Source organism: Papio anubis, chromosome X, assembly GCF_008728515.1.
Source record: "Papio anubis isolate 15944 chromosome X, Panubis1.0, whole genome shotgun sequence".
NCBI lineage: Eukaryota > Metazoa > Chordata > Mammalia > Primates > Cercopithecidae > Papio > Papio anubis.
In genome coordinates, this window is record NC_044996.1 from 80,489,934 (window position 1) to 80,510,653 (window position 20,720).

The following is a 20,720-nucleotide window of genomic DNA, read 5'->3' on the forward strand; positions in this document are numbered from 1 at the left end:
CCCTCTAAGCCACATCTCTCACATCTTACATTTGTACTGCCACATTTTGAAGTTCAAATAAGGGACTTTACCAACTTTGTGTAATTCGTAAATTTGATCTAGTGACATTAAAACAGAACTATTTTGTATGTAGTCATTCAACCAGTTAAGAATTCGCCTAGGTTTACCTTTACCCACCCCACATGTATACATGTTGTCCCAAAAGCATTGAGAGAATGTTTGGTTGAACTCCAGATACGCTGTGGGTGATAACTTTTCCCTCCTCTACCTCTCCGGTCACTCTGTCAAGGGAAATTAACCCAGCGGGGCATGATTTGTTTTTCCTGAATCCATGTGGGGACTGCGTGATCGTTGCCTCTTTTTTTTTTTTTTTTGAGATGGAGTCTGGCTCAGTCGCTCAGGCTGGAGTGCAGTGGCGCGATCTCGGCTCACTGCAATCTCCACCTCCCGGGGTCATGCCATTCTCCTGCCTCAGCCTCCGGGGTAGCTGGGACTACAGGCGCCCACCGCCACCACGCCCGGCTAATTTTTTGTATTTTTAGTAGAGACGGGTTTTCACTATGTTAGCCAGGATGGTCTCGATCTCCTGACCTCGTGATCCGCCCTCCTCGGCCTCCCAAAGTGCTGGGATTACAGGCGTGAGCCACCGCACCCGACTGTTGTTTTTTTTTTTTTTTTTTTTTTGAGACGGAGTCTCGCTCTGTCACCCAGGCTGGAGTGCAGTGGCCGGATCTCAGCTCACTGCAAGCTCTGCCTCCCGGGTTCACACCATTCTCCTGCCTCAGCCTCCCGAGTAGCTGGGACTACAGACGCCCGCCACCTCGCCCGGCTAGTTTTTTGTATTTTTTAGTAGAGACGGGGTTTCACCGTGTTAGCCAGGATGGTCTCGATCTCCTGACCTCGTGATCCGCCCGTCTCGGCCTCCCAAAGTGCTGGGATTACAGGCTTGAGCCACCGCGCCCGGCCTGTTGCTTCTTTTTGTAAGTGCTCACCAACCATCCTTTTAATCATCTGTCCTAGAATCTTGCCCTCCATCAATATCAAACGTATTGATCTAAAGTTTGTGGAGTTTACCTTTTCCCATCTGTCAAAGTGGGGCCATGTTTGCCCATCTCTAGGCTGCAGCACGTATCTCTTCCCTTCTCTATGGGGTTTTCAGGGCCACCACCCGTTGTCCTGCAATTTGAGCTGCAAGTCCTTAAGTGCCCTGGGATGTTACTGACTCAGACAATGAAATGGAGTTACTCAGGGCAGTTTACGGCTCTCTTGGACTAGACTGCCTTCAGGAGCTTCTCTCTGGTGTTCACCTTGTCCTTTCTAGTGTGAAAATCCTTTTCCTTGTAGAAGAGAAGGAGTGAAAGAGGAGCTGAGGAGGCTTTGTTGTTCCACCATAAAACCATTCGCAAAAGAGTTCAATCAGGGTGTCCAGTTGCTCATTCAATAGTAGCCAAACTCTTCTGCTGTGAAGATCTTCATGAGCTGCCTCACCAAGCTGATTTCCCACCATTTTGGCCAGTCCCCTCAAGCACACCTAGACCTTCTCATCTCCATGATTTGGCTGTGTTTTCCCTCTAATGCCCACTCTATCCACCCACCCACCCCAATCCCATCATAGCCTCTTTTACAGTTTCTCCAATCCCTTTAACCTTTACCATACAATTGAAGCACATGCATTTCATTCATTTGATTGTGGTTCCGTTTTGTTTTCCTGACAGTACGCAACTGGTGTCTTCTATCCCCCATAGTATGTAAACTAGCACAGGGCCAAGCCTACGGTCCTGGTAACCATACTTCAAGCTATGGAGATTTCCACAGTGACCAACCTCTGACCCTTCACACACACTACAAATTCAGATCATATGATAGCTGTGTCCAGCTCCTTAAAAGACTAAAATAGAAACCAGATAAATCTAGGGATGTGGACTGACCCAATCTAGGCATTAATGCTTTTTGTAATGTTAAATAAAATCCAAGTATATCCTCAACTTCACTTCAAACAAGGAGCTGGGCTTTTTGGCTGGGCCCAGGGCCAGCTGTCAGCAACAGGGCTGAGAACCTGAAGCTACATGGGCATGGAATTGACTGTCAATTAGATTGAAATCCTGCCTGTCTTGGAGATCACCTCTTCCACCTAGACCTTTCAAAAGTGTGAAGACCAATTGTAATCTCTCACTGATGGGTCCCTAATAGGATTGGAGCTGGTTTTGCTATGGCGCCTTGAGTTCTTAGAGGAGAGGCAGTGTCTAAATCATCCCAAAATAGAGAGCCCTCCTAACTTGGAGGTACACTCCCCACTCCAGAGCGGGAGGCCAGGTATGGTCTCAAATAGGAGGCCACGTAATATCTCAAATGGACCAATCAAAGGATGGAACATAAGAACAAAGACTCTGGATTGACTTCAAAAGGTCAATTGGGAGGTTGAGGTGGGAGGATTGCTTGAGCCCAGGAGTTCGAGACCAGCCTGGGCAACATGGTGAAATTCCATCTCTGTTTTTTTTTTTTTTTTTTTTTTTTTAAAAAAGGCATATAATCTAGCCCTCTGCTTTCAGGAAGATGAGAAATACCAGTGCTTCCCTTAGTAGCCATTCACTCAATTTGGCAACTGTTATTGAGGACTCACTAGGTGCTTGTGATCATTTCCTATTCATAGCAAAGTTATTCCTTGTATGTCACTTGATCTCATTTTCCCCTCTATCATTCTCAAAAGAAATGGAGAGCAGATCATCAGCTCTGTCCTTATTTAGGAGTTAAATTTTGAAGATGGGTATAGCACACTTTTCACATGGTAGGTGCTCTACAACCATTGAATGTTACCTCATCAGCTTTTTCCTTTCTAGATCACACACACACACTCACACATACACACACACACACGCACACACAGCACCCAGTCCTGTGGCATTATTTATGCTCTTCTCCAGATCCTCTCTAGCTTTCCACTTATGCTAAAAATGTGTTGGTCAAAGGTAGACCCATCATGCTTTGAAAGGTATGACCAATGGCAGGTAGAATGGAACAAGTTGAGTGGGACTGTGGCAAGGGTCATGTAGTGCTGGGTGGCATCCTAGGTCTGTTTCTAATACTAACTGTGACGGGCTTTTCTGGGCCCATTTCCCCAACTATAAAATAAATGGGTTGGACTAGATGACTCTCAGGTGACTTCTGGTTCTAAATCTCACACTTGGATGGCTTCTCAGCTCCTCCATGCTGTGTTTTTGTTACTATATGCAGGATCCACATTAGTTTTGGAAAAAAGAAAGGAAAGAAGGGTGGGAGGAAAGGAGGGAGAAAACCAGTTTTATATCATGGACTCACTTGTGATGTACCCTGACACCATCTCCCCAGTTCTTCTTTTTAACTATACTTGTGTCAAGTCAATCACTGCCCATCTCCCTTGTCCAGTGTACCATATTAGTGTATTAGTTCTGGGTTTTGGTCTTTGTGCACACTACCTGTGTTCGTCCTCTCTGGACATGGTCCTGCTTGTGATGGTTCATCTCCCTCATTTTGTCAGGGTCATTTGAAGAATTCTATTCCTGCTTTCTGAGGTATCAGCAACCCCACCCAACTATCATACTTGCCGAGCACACTCCCAGTTCAGTCTTTCAAGTCACTGAGAATAATATGAAATCCCATAATGCTAACCCTGTGGGGCCCCACTGAATCCACGCCCCAGGGTTGACAGGGAGTCACTGATCACAATCCTGTAGAAAAATCGCTCCCAGGGCCCCAAGGACTTCTCCAGTTCTAATTCACAGAGCAGCAAACAAGTATTCCTGGGGAAGGAGAGGGCCTCTGCTCTGTCAGTCATTCAAGGCCAGGGAGTCCACGTCTGACGCTGCACTGGATTCAGATAGGAGAAAGAATTTCAGCATGTTAGAGGTCAAACTTCCTCCCAGCCCCCAGTCCAAGGTGAGGGCAGGGTGGTTGCAGCAGAGGAGGAGGAGGAGAAGGAAGAGGAGGAGGAGGCCGCAGCCATGGCAGAGGAGGAAGGAAGTATTTTTGCCATTTCGTTAGGAGGCCTGAAGTGCTGAGAGGAGGCTTCAGCTGCAGGAACCCAGCGCGCTGGGGGCAGGGGGATGGGAAGAGCAACCTGATTAAGATTGGAGAGGCCTTCACGCAGGGGACGCCAACCCCCCGCCCAACCCCGCACAGTGCAGCCCAGACTCGTATCAGCTTAGAGATACAGGAGGCAGGGGGAGACTGCCTGATTCCCAGCCCACAGGGGCACCCTGTTCAGAGGTCTGTTGGGGCAAGGCCTGTGCAAGGGAGGCAGGTTGGGAGTGCTAACTGGATTTTTTATTTTTATATCAAGACACTGTGTTTAAAATTTTTACAAAGGACAAACTCCATGGGTTTCCGTTAGTGTTTTAAGAACTTTTCTTTAAAAAAAAAAAAAAGCCAACAACAACAAAAACACCGCCTTTTTGAAAGAGAAATGACAGACACAAAAGAGACTGTAAAGAAAATGGGGTGAATTTCTGATAGCATTTCCCCAAGGGCAGAGGCAAAACCCAGATCAGATCCGGGGGCCCAATAGTGATGTGGCTTCCGTAGTACCTTGTTCCCCAAATCTAAGGTCCCCTGGTCTGGCCAGGCCAACGCTGTTGGCTTCTGGGGAAGCAGGTCACCCTGCAGGCTCTGCAGCCCTCCACATGGACACAGAGAGCGTTGGAGATCTCTCCCCGACGGCCCTCCAGCCCCATCCAGCGCTAGCCCCTTTCTCCTTCCACCCCATGGTCTTGCTTGAATCTGTTTCCTTCCTGGGGGTCCTGTTCCTTGGTCTGATTGTGTGAGCACTGGGGGGTCCTAGAGCCAGAGAGACCTTCGGGCCTGGAGCCCTCCCTTCCAGAGCCTCTTAGCACTCACGGGTTGGAAAAGCATTTGTTCCAAAATTAAAAAAGAAAAATCAACAAAACAAGACCCAGAAAAAAGACCAAGTCCTGGGGAGGAAGAGCTATTCTGCTCTTTAAAGCTCCCAAGTCTGGAGTTGGTCGGTGGTGCAGTTCCAAGAGAGGCCGAAGGCGAGCACCAAGGGGGTGTCCAGCTGTTGCTTTCAGGCCCCCCAGGAGTGTCTGTGGTCAGGCTCAGGGAGCTGGCTTCAGCTGCTGTTTCATGGGTCCTCGGTTTCCCAAGGACTCATCTGCGTCCCCATTTAAAGGGTTTGTTCAGGTTTACTTCCGTATTTGTGTTTTTGTACATGCGGGTGCATGTCCACATCTGTCTATGTTTGTGCGGGTGGGTCTGCTGTAGGGTGTGGGTGCGTGCGTATACATATATGTGTGTGCGTGTGTGTCTGCGTGTGTGTGTGTGTGTGTGTGTGTGTGCATGTGTTCCTGGATCTGGGAGGGAGGGAGCCGGGACATTGGCTGTGCTCTGAGCTGGAGCTATACCCGGGTAGTGGAGTGTGAGTGGGGTAGCCCGGTACTGTTGAACCCTGCAGCAAAGGTGTTATAGGGGTGCAATGTCTGCAGCCCTACCAGGGAGTTGGGGATCATAGTGATGGTGTTGGGGGTCATGAGTGGGATGTCATCTGGGGAGCGCCGCAGGGTCAGGGTGTAGTCGGGCAACGCAGTGAGGCGCAGCGTGTCATGGGGGGGACCGGCCTCACACTCGTGGTGGGTGGGGCCCAGTTGTAACGCTGCCAGCTCCTCCTCTGGAGCAGCTCCCAATTCCGGGGCCCCGGCTCCCCGCTGAGGGCTAGGCTGCCGCAGGGGTTCCTGGCGCCGTTTGTCCTTACGGTAGTAGAGGGCAGCGAAGGCCAGAACGTTAAGGAACAGGAGGGAGGCCCCCACGGCGATGGTGACACTTAATTCAGTGGAGTAGTCACGAGGGTTCTCCACCAGGAGTGGCCCTGCATCCTGGTCCCCGTTCCAGGACCCCTGGGCATTCTCGTTGCTGTAGGCAGGTGAGATGGCTGGCCGCTTGGTGCTCCAGGTCTTGCCATTGGGCCTGCGGGTGATGTGGGAGCTGTGGGTGGTATCCGGAGGCGGCACTTTGGTGGTGGTGGACGTGTAGTGGAACATGTCATGCAGGTTGTATAGGTGGGGCACCAGATGTTTCCAAAAGGCCACTTTAGTGGCCCGGTAATGATCTCGGACCCTTGGTTTCAGCCCGATGTGAAGGTAGAGCTGGTCTCGGGGATTGTATTTGGACCAGGCCACTTCCTCAAAGCGGTTGGCCTTGGTGTGAATGAACTTGGTGTCCTGGGGGACCGGCTTGTTGGGATCCCTGAAATACCACATGGAAATCTGGGGTCACCACTCTATCTGGTTGAGGACAAGGCCCAGCATTTTTCCTGTGACAGCCAAACCTCTTTCCCAGTTCAGAACTTCCCACCGTTTCCATCTTTTTCAGGGTCCCCCTGCTCTGCCCCCACCTGCTTCTTCCCCAGAGCCTGAACTCCTATCTCCTCCTTCCCGGCACTCATCCTTTAATATTAAGGCTATAGATGCTTTTTCTTTGCACATGCTACTGAGCATTTATCAATCTTTTCAGCTGCCCAGTTTTGCCAGGAGCCCCCTAATAAAGGCTCTTTCTTTCTTTCATTAAGCAAGCAGAAATTGCTGAACCTGAAGTCTCTTTCTTTCTTTTCTTTTGTTTTCCCTGTAGTCCTGGCTTTTTTTTTGAGACAGTTTCACCCAGGCTGGAGTGCAGTGGTGCAACCTTGGCTCACTGCAACCTCTGCCTCCTGGGTTCAAGCAATGCTCTTGCCTAAGTAGCCAGGACTACAGGCGCCTGCCACCACGCGTGGCAAATTTTTTGTATTATAGTAGAGACAGGGTTTCGCCATGTTGGCCAGGCTAGTCTCGAACTCCTGAGCTCAGGCAATCCGCCTGCCTCAGCCTCCCAAACTTCTGGGATTATAGGTGTGAACCTCCGCGCCCGGCCCTGAAGGCTCTTTCTGAAGTACTGCATTCCTATTTCGCATGACCTCTGACCAGCAAACCTTGAATCCCGTAGTTTGTGTGTTTGTGTGTGTGTGTGTGTGTGTGTGTGTGTGTATGTGTGTGTGTGTGTTTGAGATTAGGTCTCGCTCTGTCACCCAGGCTAGAGTACAGTGGCATGATCACAGCTCAGTGTAGCCTCAACCTCCGGGGCTCAAGCGATCCTCCCACCTCAGCATCCCAAGTACCTGGGACTACAGGTGCACACTACCATGCCCGGCTAATGCTTTTCCTTTTAGAGACAGGGTCTTTCTATGTTGCCGTGGCTGGTCTTGAACTCCTGGGCTCAAGTGATCTGCCTGCCTTGGCCTCCCAAAGTGCTGGGATTACAGCCGTGAGCCACTGGGCCTGGCTCAATCTCATAGTTCTTCCAGTAACTCTCATTCCTTCCTAGTCCCGATGCTAACTGAGTTCTGAGCCTCAACGACATTTTTGAAGGAAGGAAAAATGGCATGAAAGACTCAGGAAGGGGAGGTAGGAAGATGAGTGAAGGGGTACCAAGCAAGATTTTGGGAACATCTTAGGAAAGGATATGATGGAAGAGATTTAGCTAGAGGAGCGGAGGGGAGGGCATGCTGGGGTCTCAAAGAAGAAAAAACCCTATTTTCTCCTTACCCAGTCTTGGCAAAGTTGGTCCAATAGGTCATGACGACAGCACTGAGCATAACATCATTCTTGGAGAAGTTGCAGGGGAAAAGGTCAGTGGGGCCTACCATAGGAACCCCAAAAACATAGGGTACTTCATCCCCATGAGCTGCATCTGACCAAGCAGGCTTCATGAGGCTCTGGCAGTGATGATAGAAGGCGTAGAAGTAGGTAGGTGAGCCGTAGCGGGCGTGCAGATCGGCTGTCACCACTGAGGGCTCTACCCACTGGTGGTCAGTGAAGAGTGCCACCAGTGTTTTACGGCGGGTCTCAGGGTTGTCACGGTCTGCCCAGTCTGTATACATGAACTTGATGGTCTCTCGCAGGGTGTCCTTACCCTCAGGATAGCCATACAGATTGTCCACAAAATTGGAGACAGAATAGTCAAAGTCAGTGCCAGAGACACCATCCTCAGGGTCCACCACCCCTTCCACAAACTTGAGACCCTCGCCCTGATTGACACCTAGCATGATGTCATAGTTGAGGAACTCGCCCTGCTCCATGAGGATCTCAGGGTCATCAGGAATGACATCACCATCAATCACAGGGCCAAAGGCCACGTGATAGCGGGCTGGCTGGATGTCCTGCTCTACCAGCTCCTTGGCACTCTTTTGCCGAAGACAGTCCACCATATCCACGGTGTCCAGCACATTACAGCCCACTTTGTCTGCCAGCAGGCTGGTGTACTTCACTGGTTGGTAGTTCACAGCCCAGCTGGACAGAGCAGAGCCACTCTGGATGATGGCTCTCTGGAAAAGTCCTACAGAAGACAGGTAGCACTAGGTCAGATCTGTCGTGTCATACATAGCCATAAATCCCCTCATTCCTTTGTCACTGAGGCTGCCCCATGGTTTAAATGGGCTAGGAAGGGGGAACAACTCTTTTGGCAGGGGATGATGTAGGGCCAAAGGAGGGGTTGCTGAACCCCTTCCTTGACAGCTTCCTCCATCCCTTCCCTGTCCTGGTGCAATGACTGGTAACTTAGGGGTTAAGGCAATGTCAGGAAGAATTAACCCCTTGAATCCCAGATGTCAGCCCCCTTATGCCGCCTCTCTTTATCTCTCCTTGTCTTCCCCTCTTGCTTCCTGCCCAGCTGGGCCCAGCTCTGTGCCAGCGCACCACCAGGGAGCTGGCACTTGCACCACAAAGGAGTCTTTTTCATGAGAGATGAGAAATGCAGGCAGGCAAGAGCCCCACATTCTGAGGGTTTGGGGAAGGAGCCCAAGGGCAAAGGCCTTGGGGTCTGAAAGTCTCCAGGGAACCTGTGCTCCCCATCTGTGGTCTCCACTGAGACTTTGCTTTTTTTTTTTTTTTTAGAGATGGAGTTTCACTCTTGTTGACCAGGCTGGAGTGCAATGGCGGGGTCTTGGCTCAACGCAACCTCTGCCTCCAAGGTTCAAGCATTTCTCTTGCCTCAGCCTCCCGAGTAGCTGGGACTACAGGCATGCGCCACCACGCCAGGCTAATTTTGTACTTTTAGTAGAGACAGGGTTTCACCATGTTGGTCAGGCTGGTCTTGAACTCCCGACTTCAGGTGATCCGCCTGTCTTGGCCTCCCAAAGTGCTGGGGTTACAGGCATGAGCCACCGCACCTGGCAGAGACTTTCCTTTTATCTGAAGCTACTGATACTTCAAATTCAGATTTTCCCCCAGCAGAGAGGGAACCAGTCCCCCAAACTCAAAAAGAAGATAATTTTCCCCCTCTAGGAAAAAAAAAAAAAAAAAAAAAAAAAGGATATCATTCCCTCCCCGGCCCCAACATTCCCAAGGGAGAATTTGTCCCTCAGGCACACAATTCCATTCCTTTAAGAGAAGGCCAGTTTGCATGAGTGGAAAGAGAGGGAAAGAAATGATAGATTACTACTTAAAAGACAGCCTCATTTTCCCAAAAATTATTCTCCATGCATCAATTACAGAAAAATAGAGAGAACAGGTCTTTAAAGAAGTCAAACCTTGGCCAGGCACAGTGGCTCACGCCTGTAATCTCAGCACTTTGGGAGGCCGAGGTAGGCGGATCGCTTGAGCTCAGGAGTTCGAGACCAGCCTGGGCAACATGGCAAAAACCTGTCTCTACAAAAAAAAAATTCTCCCCAAAATTAGCCGGGCATGGTGGCATGCACCTGTAGTCCCCAGCTACTCTGGAGGCTGAGGCAAGAGGATTACTTGAGCCTGGGAGGCGGAGGTTGCAGTGAGCTGTGATCGCACCACTGCACTGGGAGACAGAGCCTGGGGGACAAAGCGAGATCTTGTCTCAAAAAAAAAAAAAAAAAAAAAAGAAAAAAGTCAAACCTCCAGAGACACAGGCTCCCTATGAGACAAAGCATAGCACCACTCCAGGGGGAGGAGTTCCCAGTCGGAGGAGGCACAGAACGTTTCTTCAGGCCAAGGCACCCTTGCAGCCTATCATTTCACCCTCCTTTGGGGAAAAAGGGGAGATTCCTGTTCCCACTATGGTCACCTAGGAACACAGTCTCTCTCTTTAGAGATGCAGATCCCACCTGAGTCCTCCCTCACCAGGGTAGTCCCTGGAGGGGCAAAGACAGAATTTCTAGGTCAAAGAAGGTGGTTCTTCTCTCTCAGAGAGACAACTTCTTCCGAGAGACAGAAGGTCTTCCTGTGAGAATGTCCCTAACTCAGGGGGTTAGTGTTCAATTAAAAAAGAAAGAAAGCATCCTCGCTCACAGATTTCCTTACTTCAGAAAAGGGCACCTATTTCAGGAAGATCTTTCCTTCTTGAGAAGCTCAGCTTTGCCTCTTAGAGATAGAATGTTCCCTGTAGTCCAGAGGTGGAGAAAACATTTCCTGCTGAGCAAAAAGGACCTATTCTGCTCTCTTGGAAGGGTCACTGGCAAAGGGACCCACCACAAGGAGAGAGGCCAAAAATGAAAATCTCCCCGGCAGCTTGCACAGTCCGGGAAGAGGTCTGGAGTCCGATAATAGACCATCGTCCTATGGAAGGAGCCCACCTCACGGGTTAGGGACTCTCATTTCAGATCCACTTTTCCCTCTAGGACGTTTCCCCTCTTGTACAGACTTGTTCTTCAGAGAGAAAGGCAGAGAATGGGTGTTTCTTAGACCTAGAAACCAATTTCCACCCTATATCTCTACTGTGAAGTAACATGTCCTTCCCATACTGAAAGATCTCCCCCAACCCCTGTCAAACTATTGTCCTCTGAGGGGACAGTTGTTCTATTCCCACTCCCCCAGATAAGACTCCCACATCAGAAGGAGAATCTTGCTTTCCTGGGACATAAATGGGATTCTCTTCCTTCCCTCTCCAGCTTTGGGAGAAGTACTTCTCCCAGAGGAACATTTCTCTTCCACTTCTTGCCAAAGGGATACCAAGCTGGTAGAAGAGAGCTGGCCGATTCCCTTGGATACCCTGGGACATGGATGGAGCACGCTGGGCAGCCAGCACTTGGCTAGTTCATGTTTTGCCCCATGAGTTACTCACCCTCTGAGTGATGTGACAACGTGAGGAGGCTGACGCAGGATGCACCAATGCCCGAGCCAAAGACGGTGATCCGGCGGGGGTCTCCCCCGAAGAAGGCAATATTCTCGCTCACCCAGCGGAGGGCCTGGATCTGGTCAAGGAGCCCATAGTTGCCCTTGGCAGCCTGATCTCCAGTACTCAGGAAACCTGGATTCGACAAAGGGCATGAGGACAATGAAGGCAGAGGGATGGAGGATTTGGGTGATGACGGCAGGCAGGGTCAACAGGGGAGGTGGGGATAGAGAATGAGCACGCAGTGTAGTTCTTCCCACCTAGCTAACTTAAACCAGTGCTCCTTTCTGCAATGTCCAGCATCGTCAACAGAGGAGGGGTCGGCTCCCTGCCTCCCACCTGTTATCCAGCTTGGAAGGAAGGGTCTGCAGACCATTTGAAGTGGATGCCTCCAGGTAGGAGACAAACTGCAGAAACTGCAAATGTCTAGAACTCAGCATTCTGAGCTACTATTGAGGACCTTACCCTAACATCTGGCAAGATAGAATGGAAACCTTGGAGTCAGACAGTCCTTGATTTGAATCCTGGCTCTATCACATCTCAGCCATGTAGCCTTGGGCACTTAGTTTAAAATCTCTGAGCCATAGTGTCCTCTTCTGTAAAATGGGGATACAAATACCTCACAGGGTTGTAACAAGGATAAAACGAATATAATCATCTAGAACATGCTCAGCACATTGTAGCTCTATAGTTACTCCTCTTTCCCCGTTCTTCTCTCTCCAAAGGAAGTGTAGATGATCCCAAAAGGCAACAATCCCTAAACTCTCCTTGCCCTTCCTGTTCAAATCAGTCCCTCTCCACTTCTTTCTGGGGCCTCGATGGCCCCCTTCCCCTCATTTTCAGGGCAGGTCCTCATTTCCCTCCCTTGGAGGCCTCACGAATCAGAAACTCTGGGGGTGAGGCCCAGCAATCTGTGTTAACAAGCTCTCCAGGTGATTCTGACACCTGCTAAAGTTGAGAAACCACTGGATCAGACCATCTTTTTCATCTGGTGGAGAAATAGGGAAGTAGCGCAGTGCGTTACCACAGAAACAGGTCTTCCCGCCCCCCCACTGGAATTTGCTGCTGAGGAGACATGTCACCATGGAGACTACCTTCCCACCCACCTGCTGGGATTTGCTGCTGTGGAGACTTGTTGCCATGGAGACTACCTTCCTGCCCACCTGCTGGCTATCCCACAGAGATGTCCTATATTCCCCCCTACTCTGCTTCCATTTTAGACTGATCCTGCGGCCTTATTTCATCTCTCTTCCCTGAATCCTTGGGTCCGTTGGAAGGCTCTGTCTTCTCCTGCCATAGGCTTTTGGAAGAAGTCTTTGGAGGTGGGTAATTGTGGAGCTCCTACACATTGGAAACCCACACTTGGATCAGTATTTTTACTCCCCAGTTAAAAGCTCATTCACAGCACCTGGAATCAACTTTGTGCGAGGCCATGTTGGAGAAGGCTCCCAGAGCTCATGGGGAGTTCTCTGGTGGTCCTTGCAGTCCATAGGCAGAGGCTGAATTCAAATAGACTCAAGCAGTCACAAGACCTCACCACTGTCTTTCTCAAGTCCTTCTGTACCTAGCTTCTGCAAAAGAGCTCATCTCATCCTCTTCAAGTGTGTTATTAATTTACCTCTGGTACAATTAAGTATGTAAAGTACTTAGTTCTTTCTCCCGGGCCCTAGTCACAAGTCCTCTTTAGCCCCAGGTTGCAGAGGAGGAAATGAGAATGAATTAGAGAAAGCCTGCATGAGGATGAACAAAGGAACCCTTGCTCTTTCAGACAAGGAAACCAGCTTTTCCTTTGCGTGGCCCATTCAGAAATTGAAACTGCTCCTTTGAGTCTTAAAACCTTGGCCGGGCACGGTGGCTCACGCCTGTAATCCCAGCACTTTAGGAGGCTGAGGTGGGAGGACCACTTGAGGTCAGAAGTTTGAGACCAACCTGACCAATGTAGCAAGACCCTGTCTCCTTTTATTTTTAAAACAAAATAAATTAGCCAGTTGTGGTGGTGCATGCCTGTGGTCCCAGCCACTCAGGAGGCTGGGGCTGGAGGATCATTTGAGCCTAGGTGTCAAGGCTGCAGTGAGCTGTTATTACCCCACTGCACTCCAGCTTGGGGGACAGAATGAGACTCCATCTCTAAAAAAGCAAACAAACAAAAAAATCCCTCAAAACCCCAACTCTGTTGACCATGATCCAACCCAGCTGCCCAAGCCTTGGGACCCTCTGGCAGAAATCACTGTCCTTCTTTCAGTCCACCCTTCCTCCTCTCTCCTTCCCCTGTATTCTCTTTTCCTTTTCTTTCATTTAGGCAATAGTGGTCTTGGCTTCAGCCTTTTCCAAGGCATCATTTACTGAAATGTGTCAAACATGTCTGCCCTGATCAGCAGGCAAAGCCTGCATTTGGATGTAGTAGAGCAGACTTCTCCAATATGTATCAATTTCCTGGGTTAGGAACAAAGGCCTGAAAGGGCTGGATGGAGGATTTTTTTTTTTTTTTTTTTTTGATTTTTTATTTTTTTAGAAGGAGTTTCACTCTTGTCGCCCAGGCTGGAGTGCAATGGCACGATCTTGGCTCACTGCAACCTCCGCCTCCCAGGTTCAAGTGATTCTCCTGTCTCAGCCTCGCAAGTAACTGGGATTACAGGTGCACGCCACCACACCTGGCTAATTTTTGTATTTTTAGTAGAGATGGGGTTTCGCCATGTTGGCCAGGTTGGTCATGAACTCCTGACCTCAGGTGATTGGATAGAGGCTTTGACCATCACTCTCTGCTCCCTCAGATCCTATGAGCCTCTGGATAAGGGGCCCTGAAGCATGTGGATGATGCCATGTCAATGATCCCTACTCCACGAAGAGTCCTACTTGAAATACCATCTCCAGGCCAGGCGCGATGGCTCATGCCTGTAATCCCAGCACTTTGGGAGGCCGAGGCCGGCAGATCACCTGAGGTCGGGAGTTCGAGACCAGCCTGACCAACATGGAGAAACCCCGTCTCTACTAAAAATACAAAATTAGCCAGGCACGCCTGTGGCACATGCCTGTAATCCCAGCTACTAGGGAGGCTGAGGCAGGAGAATCACTTGAACCTGGGAGGCGGAGGTTGCAGTGAGCTGAGATCGTGCCATTGCACTCCAGCCTGGGCAACAAGAATGAATCTCCATCTTAAAAAAAAAAAAAAAAAAGAGAGGAAGAAAAAGAAATACTATCTCCAACAGGCTCAGGAAGATGACAGCAAACCTGACCAACCGCAAGCACACAAAATCTGGCATTCTGGGAGAGGTCACTCACTGCTAGTTCCCAGTAACTCAGCCATCCACAGAAACCGTGTGAGAATGAAGGCTGAAATACCCAACTCCATAAACTGTCAGAATAAATCGGAGCCAGTCTCCCTGGGCCCAAGTTTATACTGTAGTTCATGGTAAACTGCTCGTCAACAGAAGATGGGGGAATCTGGCAGATTGCAACAAAACCAGATATTTGTGTCACTCAAGACTTGATGTTTACTGGGTTTTCGGTTTGCCTGGAGGGTACCTGAGCAAGCACGTAGGATTCAATTCTGGAACCTGGAGTAAAAACTTGGCAAGTTCCTGCTTGCTCAGCCTCAGGGATATCCACATCCTATATCCTGCTGGAGTCCCTTTCTTTGTTGGCCTCAAGCCCAGTGGGGCCTTCTCAAATAATAGCTACCCCTCTGCCTTGGAGAGGATTCATGGATTAGCCTGTGACATTCTCAACATGCATGAATCACCCAAGATATCTAGAAAAGCACCTTAGAGGCCGGGTGTGATGGCTCATGCCTATAATCCCAGCACTTTGGGAGGCCGAGGCAGGTAGATCACCTGAGGTCAGGAGTTCGACACCAGCCTGGCCAACATGGTGAAACCCTGTCTCTACTAAAAATACAAAAATTAGCCAGGCGTGGTGGCAGGTGCCTGTAGTCCCAGCTACTTGGGAGGCTAAGGCAGGAGAATTGCTTTAACCTGGGAGGCGGAGGTTGCAGTGAGCCAAGATCGCGCCATTGTACTCCAGCCTGAGTGACAGAGCGAGACTCTGTCTCAAAAAGAAAAAAAGAAAGAAAGAAAGAAAGAAAAAGAAAAGAGAAGAAAAAAGAAAAGCACCTTAGAGTGATCCGCCTGATGAGTTCAGTGCTCAGGAAAGCTGATGGGAAGGAGAGTGACTGAATGCCTGTGACTGGGGTCCAAAACAAGCCACCTGTTCTGGGATGCTTTGGGCAACAAAACAACAAAGGCTCCACTACACAGGAAAATTCCCAAGCATCAGGGACAAACCCATGTTCTACATCTGGTGTCAAGAGACAAAAACATCTTATATGTACCCAGGATCCAATATGGGCTTATTGATTATATTTGTGTTCCAAAACAGGAACTGAAGGGTATGTAGGAAGTGGTGAGGAACTTCTGAGCAAATCTCAGTGTAGGACTCCTTCTGAGTTTTCAGTAATATTTGATCATCAACTGCTTAAGCCCAAAGAAGAATGGTCCTGCCCCCAGATGTGCTGTTCTGGTTATCCAAATGACAGGGGGCTGTCAAGTGCGAGTTCTTAACCTGATTTTCATGGATGAACTTAAGAGGGATCTGTAAAATTGTTTTTTCTTTCTTTCTTTTTCTTTTTGAGATGGAGTCTCACTCTGTTGCCCAGGCTGGAGTGCAGTGGCATGATCTTGGCTCATTGCAACTTCCGCCTCCCAGGTTCCAAAGCGATTCTCCTGCCTCAGTCTTGGAGTAGCTGGGGACTACAGGCTACCTCGGCCACCATGCCCAGCTCATTTTTGTATTTTTTTTTTTTGAGACAGAGTCTCGGGCCAGGCTCAGGCTGGAGTGCAGTGGCCGATCTCGGCTCACTGCAAGCTCCTGCCTCCCCGGGTTCACGCCATTCTCCTGCCTCAGCCTCCTGAGTAGCTGGGATTCACAGGCTTCACCACCTACAGCCTGCCATTTCAGTATTTTGCAGAGACGGGCTCACTGTGGTCTCGACTCCTGATCTTGTGATCCTCGCCTCGCCTCCCAAAGTGCTGGGATTACAGGCGTGAGCCACCGCGCCCGGCCATTTTTGTATTTTTAGTAGAGACAGGGTTTCACCATGTTGACCAGCCTGGTCTTGAACTCCTGACCTCAGGTGATCCACCCACCTCATCCTTCCAAAGTGTTGGGATTACAGGCATGAGCCACCGCACCTGGCCCTGTAAAATTGTTTTCTTAAGCATGTGTGTGTCTGTGTGTGTGTGCGCGTGCATGTGTGCATCGTTCCAGGGCAGAGTCCAGAGCTTTCATCAGAATCTCAAAAGGGTCCAAGACCCCCCAAAAGGTTAAGAACTTCTGGTGTAGAAGCTTAAGGATTACAGCAGCTGAAGGACTCTGAAGTAATCAGCAAATCAGGATATCATATGGAATGCTCACCAGCGACAGCCTTCTGTGCGGCCCGCAGTTCCCAACTGACACTGTGGAGAGTTCACATCCTACGTGAAATGCCGAGCCTCTCTCCAAATCCTAAGTCTCTCCTTCTGTCTCCTCTCTGCTTCCTCTCCCTGACTCTCTCGTCCTCTCCTTTTCTTCTCTTCTTTGCTTTCTCCTGTCTCTCGCCCTCTTTTCCGTGCTCTCTTTCTTCATCCCTAGCTGCTCTGAAGCATATTTTTAATATTCTTTGTATTTTCCAGTAAACCTTATAGAATGGAGCATTGTGTTTATATTTCTTTAAGCAGCTGAGTTGAGTGTTTTCTGTCACTCTAAGAAAAGAAAGTAGCAAAATTACTTTTGGCTTTGAACTACCGTGTACATGTGTCTGTATATCTGTTTGTGATTACATTTGCACGTTCATTCCTCTCTAGAAACTATGGAGCCCAGCTGGGCGCGGTGGCTCACGCCTGTAATCCCAGCACTTTGGGAGGCCAAGGCAAGTGGATCACTTGAGGTCAGGAGTTCCAGACCAGCCTGGCCAACACAGTGAGACCTTGTCTCTACTAAAAATACAAAAATTAGCTGGGTGTGTTGGTGCACACCTGTAATCCATAATCCCAAATTGCTCAGGAGGCTGAGGTGGGAGGATCACTTGAGCCTGGGAGGTCAAGACTGCAGTGAGCCATGATTGCACCACTGCACTCCAGCCTGGGTGACAGAGTGAGACTCTGTCTCAAAAAATCAATCAATTAATTAATTAATTAATTAATTAATTAAAAAAGAAAGTGTGCAGCCCTAGTGTGCGGGTTTCCAGCCACCTTCATGGTAGCATGAGATTCAACAGGACAGAACAGCTTACAAGAGCCTCACCATGGTGTCTGAGGTAATGCAGAAAGACAGAGGGCAGGGAGAGAACCATGACATCAACATCCAAGCTACAGACCTGGGGAGACAAAGCGTGAATGGCCTGCATGCTCCATGTTCATTGTCCCAGGTACCGTAGAGGGATACAGACTTTGCTTTCTTTTTTTTTTTTTTTTTTTTTTTTTTTTTGAGGCGGAGTCTCAAGCTCTGTCACCGGGCTAGAGTACGGTGGCGGATCTCAGCTCACTCTGCAAGCTCTGTCTCCCAGGTTTATGCCATTCTCCTGCCTCCAGCCTCCCGGAAGTAGCTGGGACTACAGAAGCGCCATACCTACGCCCGGCCTAGTTTTTTGTATTTTTAGTAGAGGCGGGTTTCACCGTGTGCCAGAGTCTCGATCTCACAGCCTCGTGATCCGCCCGTCTCGGCCTCTAAAGATGCTGGAATTACAGGCTTGAGCCACCGGCGCCCGGCCTGAAGCTTTGCTTGCCAAGGAATATCATTTCTGCAGTTTTAGAACCCAAAATTACCTTCCTATCTCACATAGTAGTAATTGTAAGCCAAGAGAAGATTGCCATTCTGCGCATACAACTACACCCAGAAGTGAAATGCAGCCCCGGGGCCTCTGGGATTGGAACTGACAAAGCAATATAGTCAAGAGAAAATTAAGAGCCAGGCGTGGTGGCTCATGCCGGTAATCCCAGCACTTTGGAAGGCTGAGGCGGGCAGATCACCTAAGGTCAGGAGTTTGAGACCAGCCTGACCAACATGGTGAAACCGTGTCTCTACTAAAAATACAAAAATTAGCCGGGCATGGTGGTAGGTGCCTGTAATCCCAGGTACTCAGGAGGCTGAGGTAGGAGAATCACTCGAACCCAGGAGGTGGAGGTTGCAGTGAGCCAAGATAGTGCCATTGAACTCCAGCCTGGGCAACAGAGCAAGATTCCGTCTCAAAAAAAAAATTAAAATAAGGCCCTTGAGGTGGGAGGATGATCACTTGAGCTCAGGAGTTCAAAACTGGCCTGGGCAAGAGTGAGACCCTGTCTCAAAAATTAAATAAAAATGAAATGAAATGAAATAAAATACGGTCATGTCCCCTAACTAGCCATGGAATAAGCCACGCCTAACTGCTGGTTTAGCACCCATATGCCTACAGACCTGACCAAGAGCCTATACTCCCGCTGAAACTCTTCTCCAGGAAGAAGTTGGCTTCTTCATGCCACTACAGGGGTGCGGGGCTTGGGGAAGCATGAGCAGGGCCCTGTGTGCTTAGTCACCCTCTCTGAGGCACTCATTTACCTCAAGACCTTCACCATAGATAGGCATGGGTGGTCACCAAGGAAGGTACAGGGTTCAGGGGCAGCCTAAATGACTGACACAAGCTTGTGCACAGCAGAGAATGCGCGGGTGGGGAGGTGTATGGGTGCATATGAGGAGGCATTTGGGCAATGAGCGCGTATGAATGGGAGTATGTGTGCGATGGGTGGGAGTGTGCAGGGGACATGCATAGAGTACAAGGAGTGTGTATGTGTGCATATACGGGATAAGGAAGTGTGAGGGGACTTGGGGGGATGCGGTTGGGCATGGGTAGAGGTGTGTATGCATGTATGGATACAGGTGCAGCCCCATGTACACGGATGTGTATGTATTTGTGGGGTGGGGTGAGGGGAGAAGTGCATGGGTGTGTGCTGGGTGTACATATGCAGGCTGTGTATGGAAGAGTGTGCACATGTATATGCATGCATGCACGATGTGTGTGTGGGGGGGAGTGTATGTGTAGGGGAATGACATAAGGGCAGTATGTGGGATGTATGTAGATGTGGATATGGTGTGTGTGTAGTATCTGTGTATGTGTAGGGTGGGACAGTGTGGACAAACAGGTAAGAGTATATGTGTGTAGGGAAGGGGAATGTTGGTTTGTGTTTCTGAGGAGATAGGGACAGGTGTGTGTGGTAGCAGGTGGGTGTGTAAAGTGGATGTAGAAGTGGGGTGTGCAGGGGGATACGGGCGTGTACAGGTATGTGTGTGGGGTGGGTGGAAGGAATATTTATATACGTTTAAGGTGTATATGTGTGGAGTTTGGGTGTGGACGTGGATGTGCAGGGTGTAGGTTTTTGTGTGGGCTGTAAATACGGGGGTAAAGTGTGGGTGTGGGTGTGTATGCGTCGTGGGTATGGGTGTAGATGTGGCTCCAGAGACATGGGGAGAAGCACATGAGCATGTGTGTGCACATGCAGAGGGTGAGAGCCATCTGCGGGGTGCAGATGTGGAGTACACAGACCGTGTGGGTGTGCGGGTGTGCGGGTGTGCGGGTGTGCGCGTGTGCGGGTGTGCGCGTGTGCGGGTGTGCGGGTGTGCGGGTGTGTGTTCTGGAGAGACTATGTGAGTGGAGTTACCTGGAGTGCTGGGAGAATGTGTTTCTGTGTGAGGGGCCTGGAGATGTGAATGTGGGGCTAGGTGTGTGTACTTTGTGGGGGTGAGTGAGAAATCACCGTCTGCCTGCAGCTGCATGGCGGGGTGGATGTGTAAACACGTGAAGGTAAATAGGTGTGTGGCCATGGAGTGGACTGGAAGGAATATCTGTGCATGTGTGGGGTGTTTAGGGATGTGGGGCGGGTGGGTAGAGGTGAAGACGGGACAGTGGAAAATTGAAGCATCCTACAAAACCCAGCCAAGTGAAAGTCTGGAAGCAGAGACCTGGCTTGGGACCTGAGAGAAGGTGTGAAGTTTGAATTGAATTTCCAGTGGCATCTAAACCTTCTAAGAAAGGGCCTGGGGATATGGGGAAGCCCCTAGCATTTGGGTAGGGGCCAGAGGATAACACCATTTTGACTGTGGTTATTAGCACCAGCTAGAGAAGCAAGGCTCTCTGTTTTTAAATTCTCCAGCATTCTTTCCTCCCCTCCTTAAGAAGCCAGTCTTCCTTCTAGGCACCAGACAGGGAACCATACCTAGCACTCCAACCCGATAGTTGAGGGTGATGACGATGACATTGCCATAACTGGCGAGGACGCTGCCATCAATCATGTTGCCTGTCCCTTCCATGTAAGAGCCTCCATGGATGTAGACCATGACGGGTTTAGCACCACTGTCCCGGATGTCTGCAAGGAGAAGGGGTGAGACACAGGCTGGGTGGGATGCCCTTCCTCCCCAACCCCCGCCAGCCCGGGGGGTGGGTGCGGGCAGCAAAGCTATCCCAGGTGCCAGGACACCACCGCCATCCCTGAGGGCAGGACTCATGAGGCTGCTCAACCTGGAGCTCAAGCATCAGCCTGAGACAGTGAGACTTCAGTGATGTTTTTGAAGGCTCTGGTTTCAAGTGTCTCCCAGCTGAAGGCAGCCAGGCATGTGATATA

At 49.8% G+C, this 20,720-nt stretch overlaps 1 protein-coding gene across 4 annotated transcripts in view; it reads right to left on the reverse strand.

Moving 5' to 3' along the window:
• Positions 1-4,277: 4,277 nt before the first annotated feature.
• NLGN3 (neuroligin 3) overlaps positions 4,278-20,720 on the reverse strand; it is a 28,226-nt gene continuing 11,783 nt past the window's right edge. For 3 of the 4 annotated variants that reach the window (XM_031660505.1, XM_031660504.1, XM_031660503.1), the window contains 4 exons: positions 20,316-20,465; positions 11,047-11,232; positions 7,563-8,352; positions 4,278-6,231 (listed from right to left, as the gene is read on the reverse strand). In XM_031660505.1, coding sequence (XP_031516365.1) covers positions 5,388-6,231; positions 7,563-8,352; positions 11,047-11,232; positions 20,316-20,465 — 1,970 coding nt within the window. In that variant the 3' untranslated portion in view covers positions 4,278-5,387. The remainder of the gene's footprint in view (positions 6,232-7,562; positions 8,353-11,046; positions 11,233-20,315; positions 20,466-20,720) is intronic. The other variant, XM_031660506.1, reaches the window with a different exon arrangement.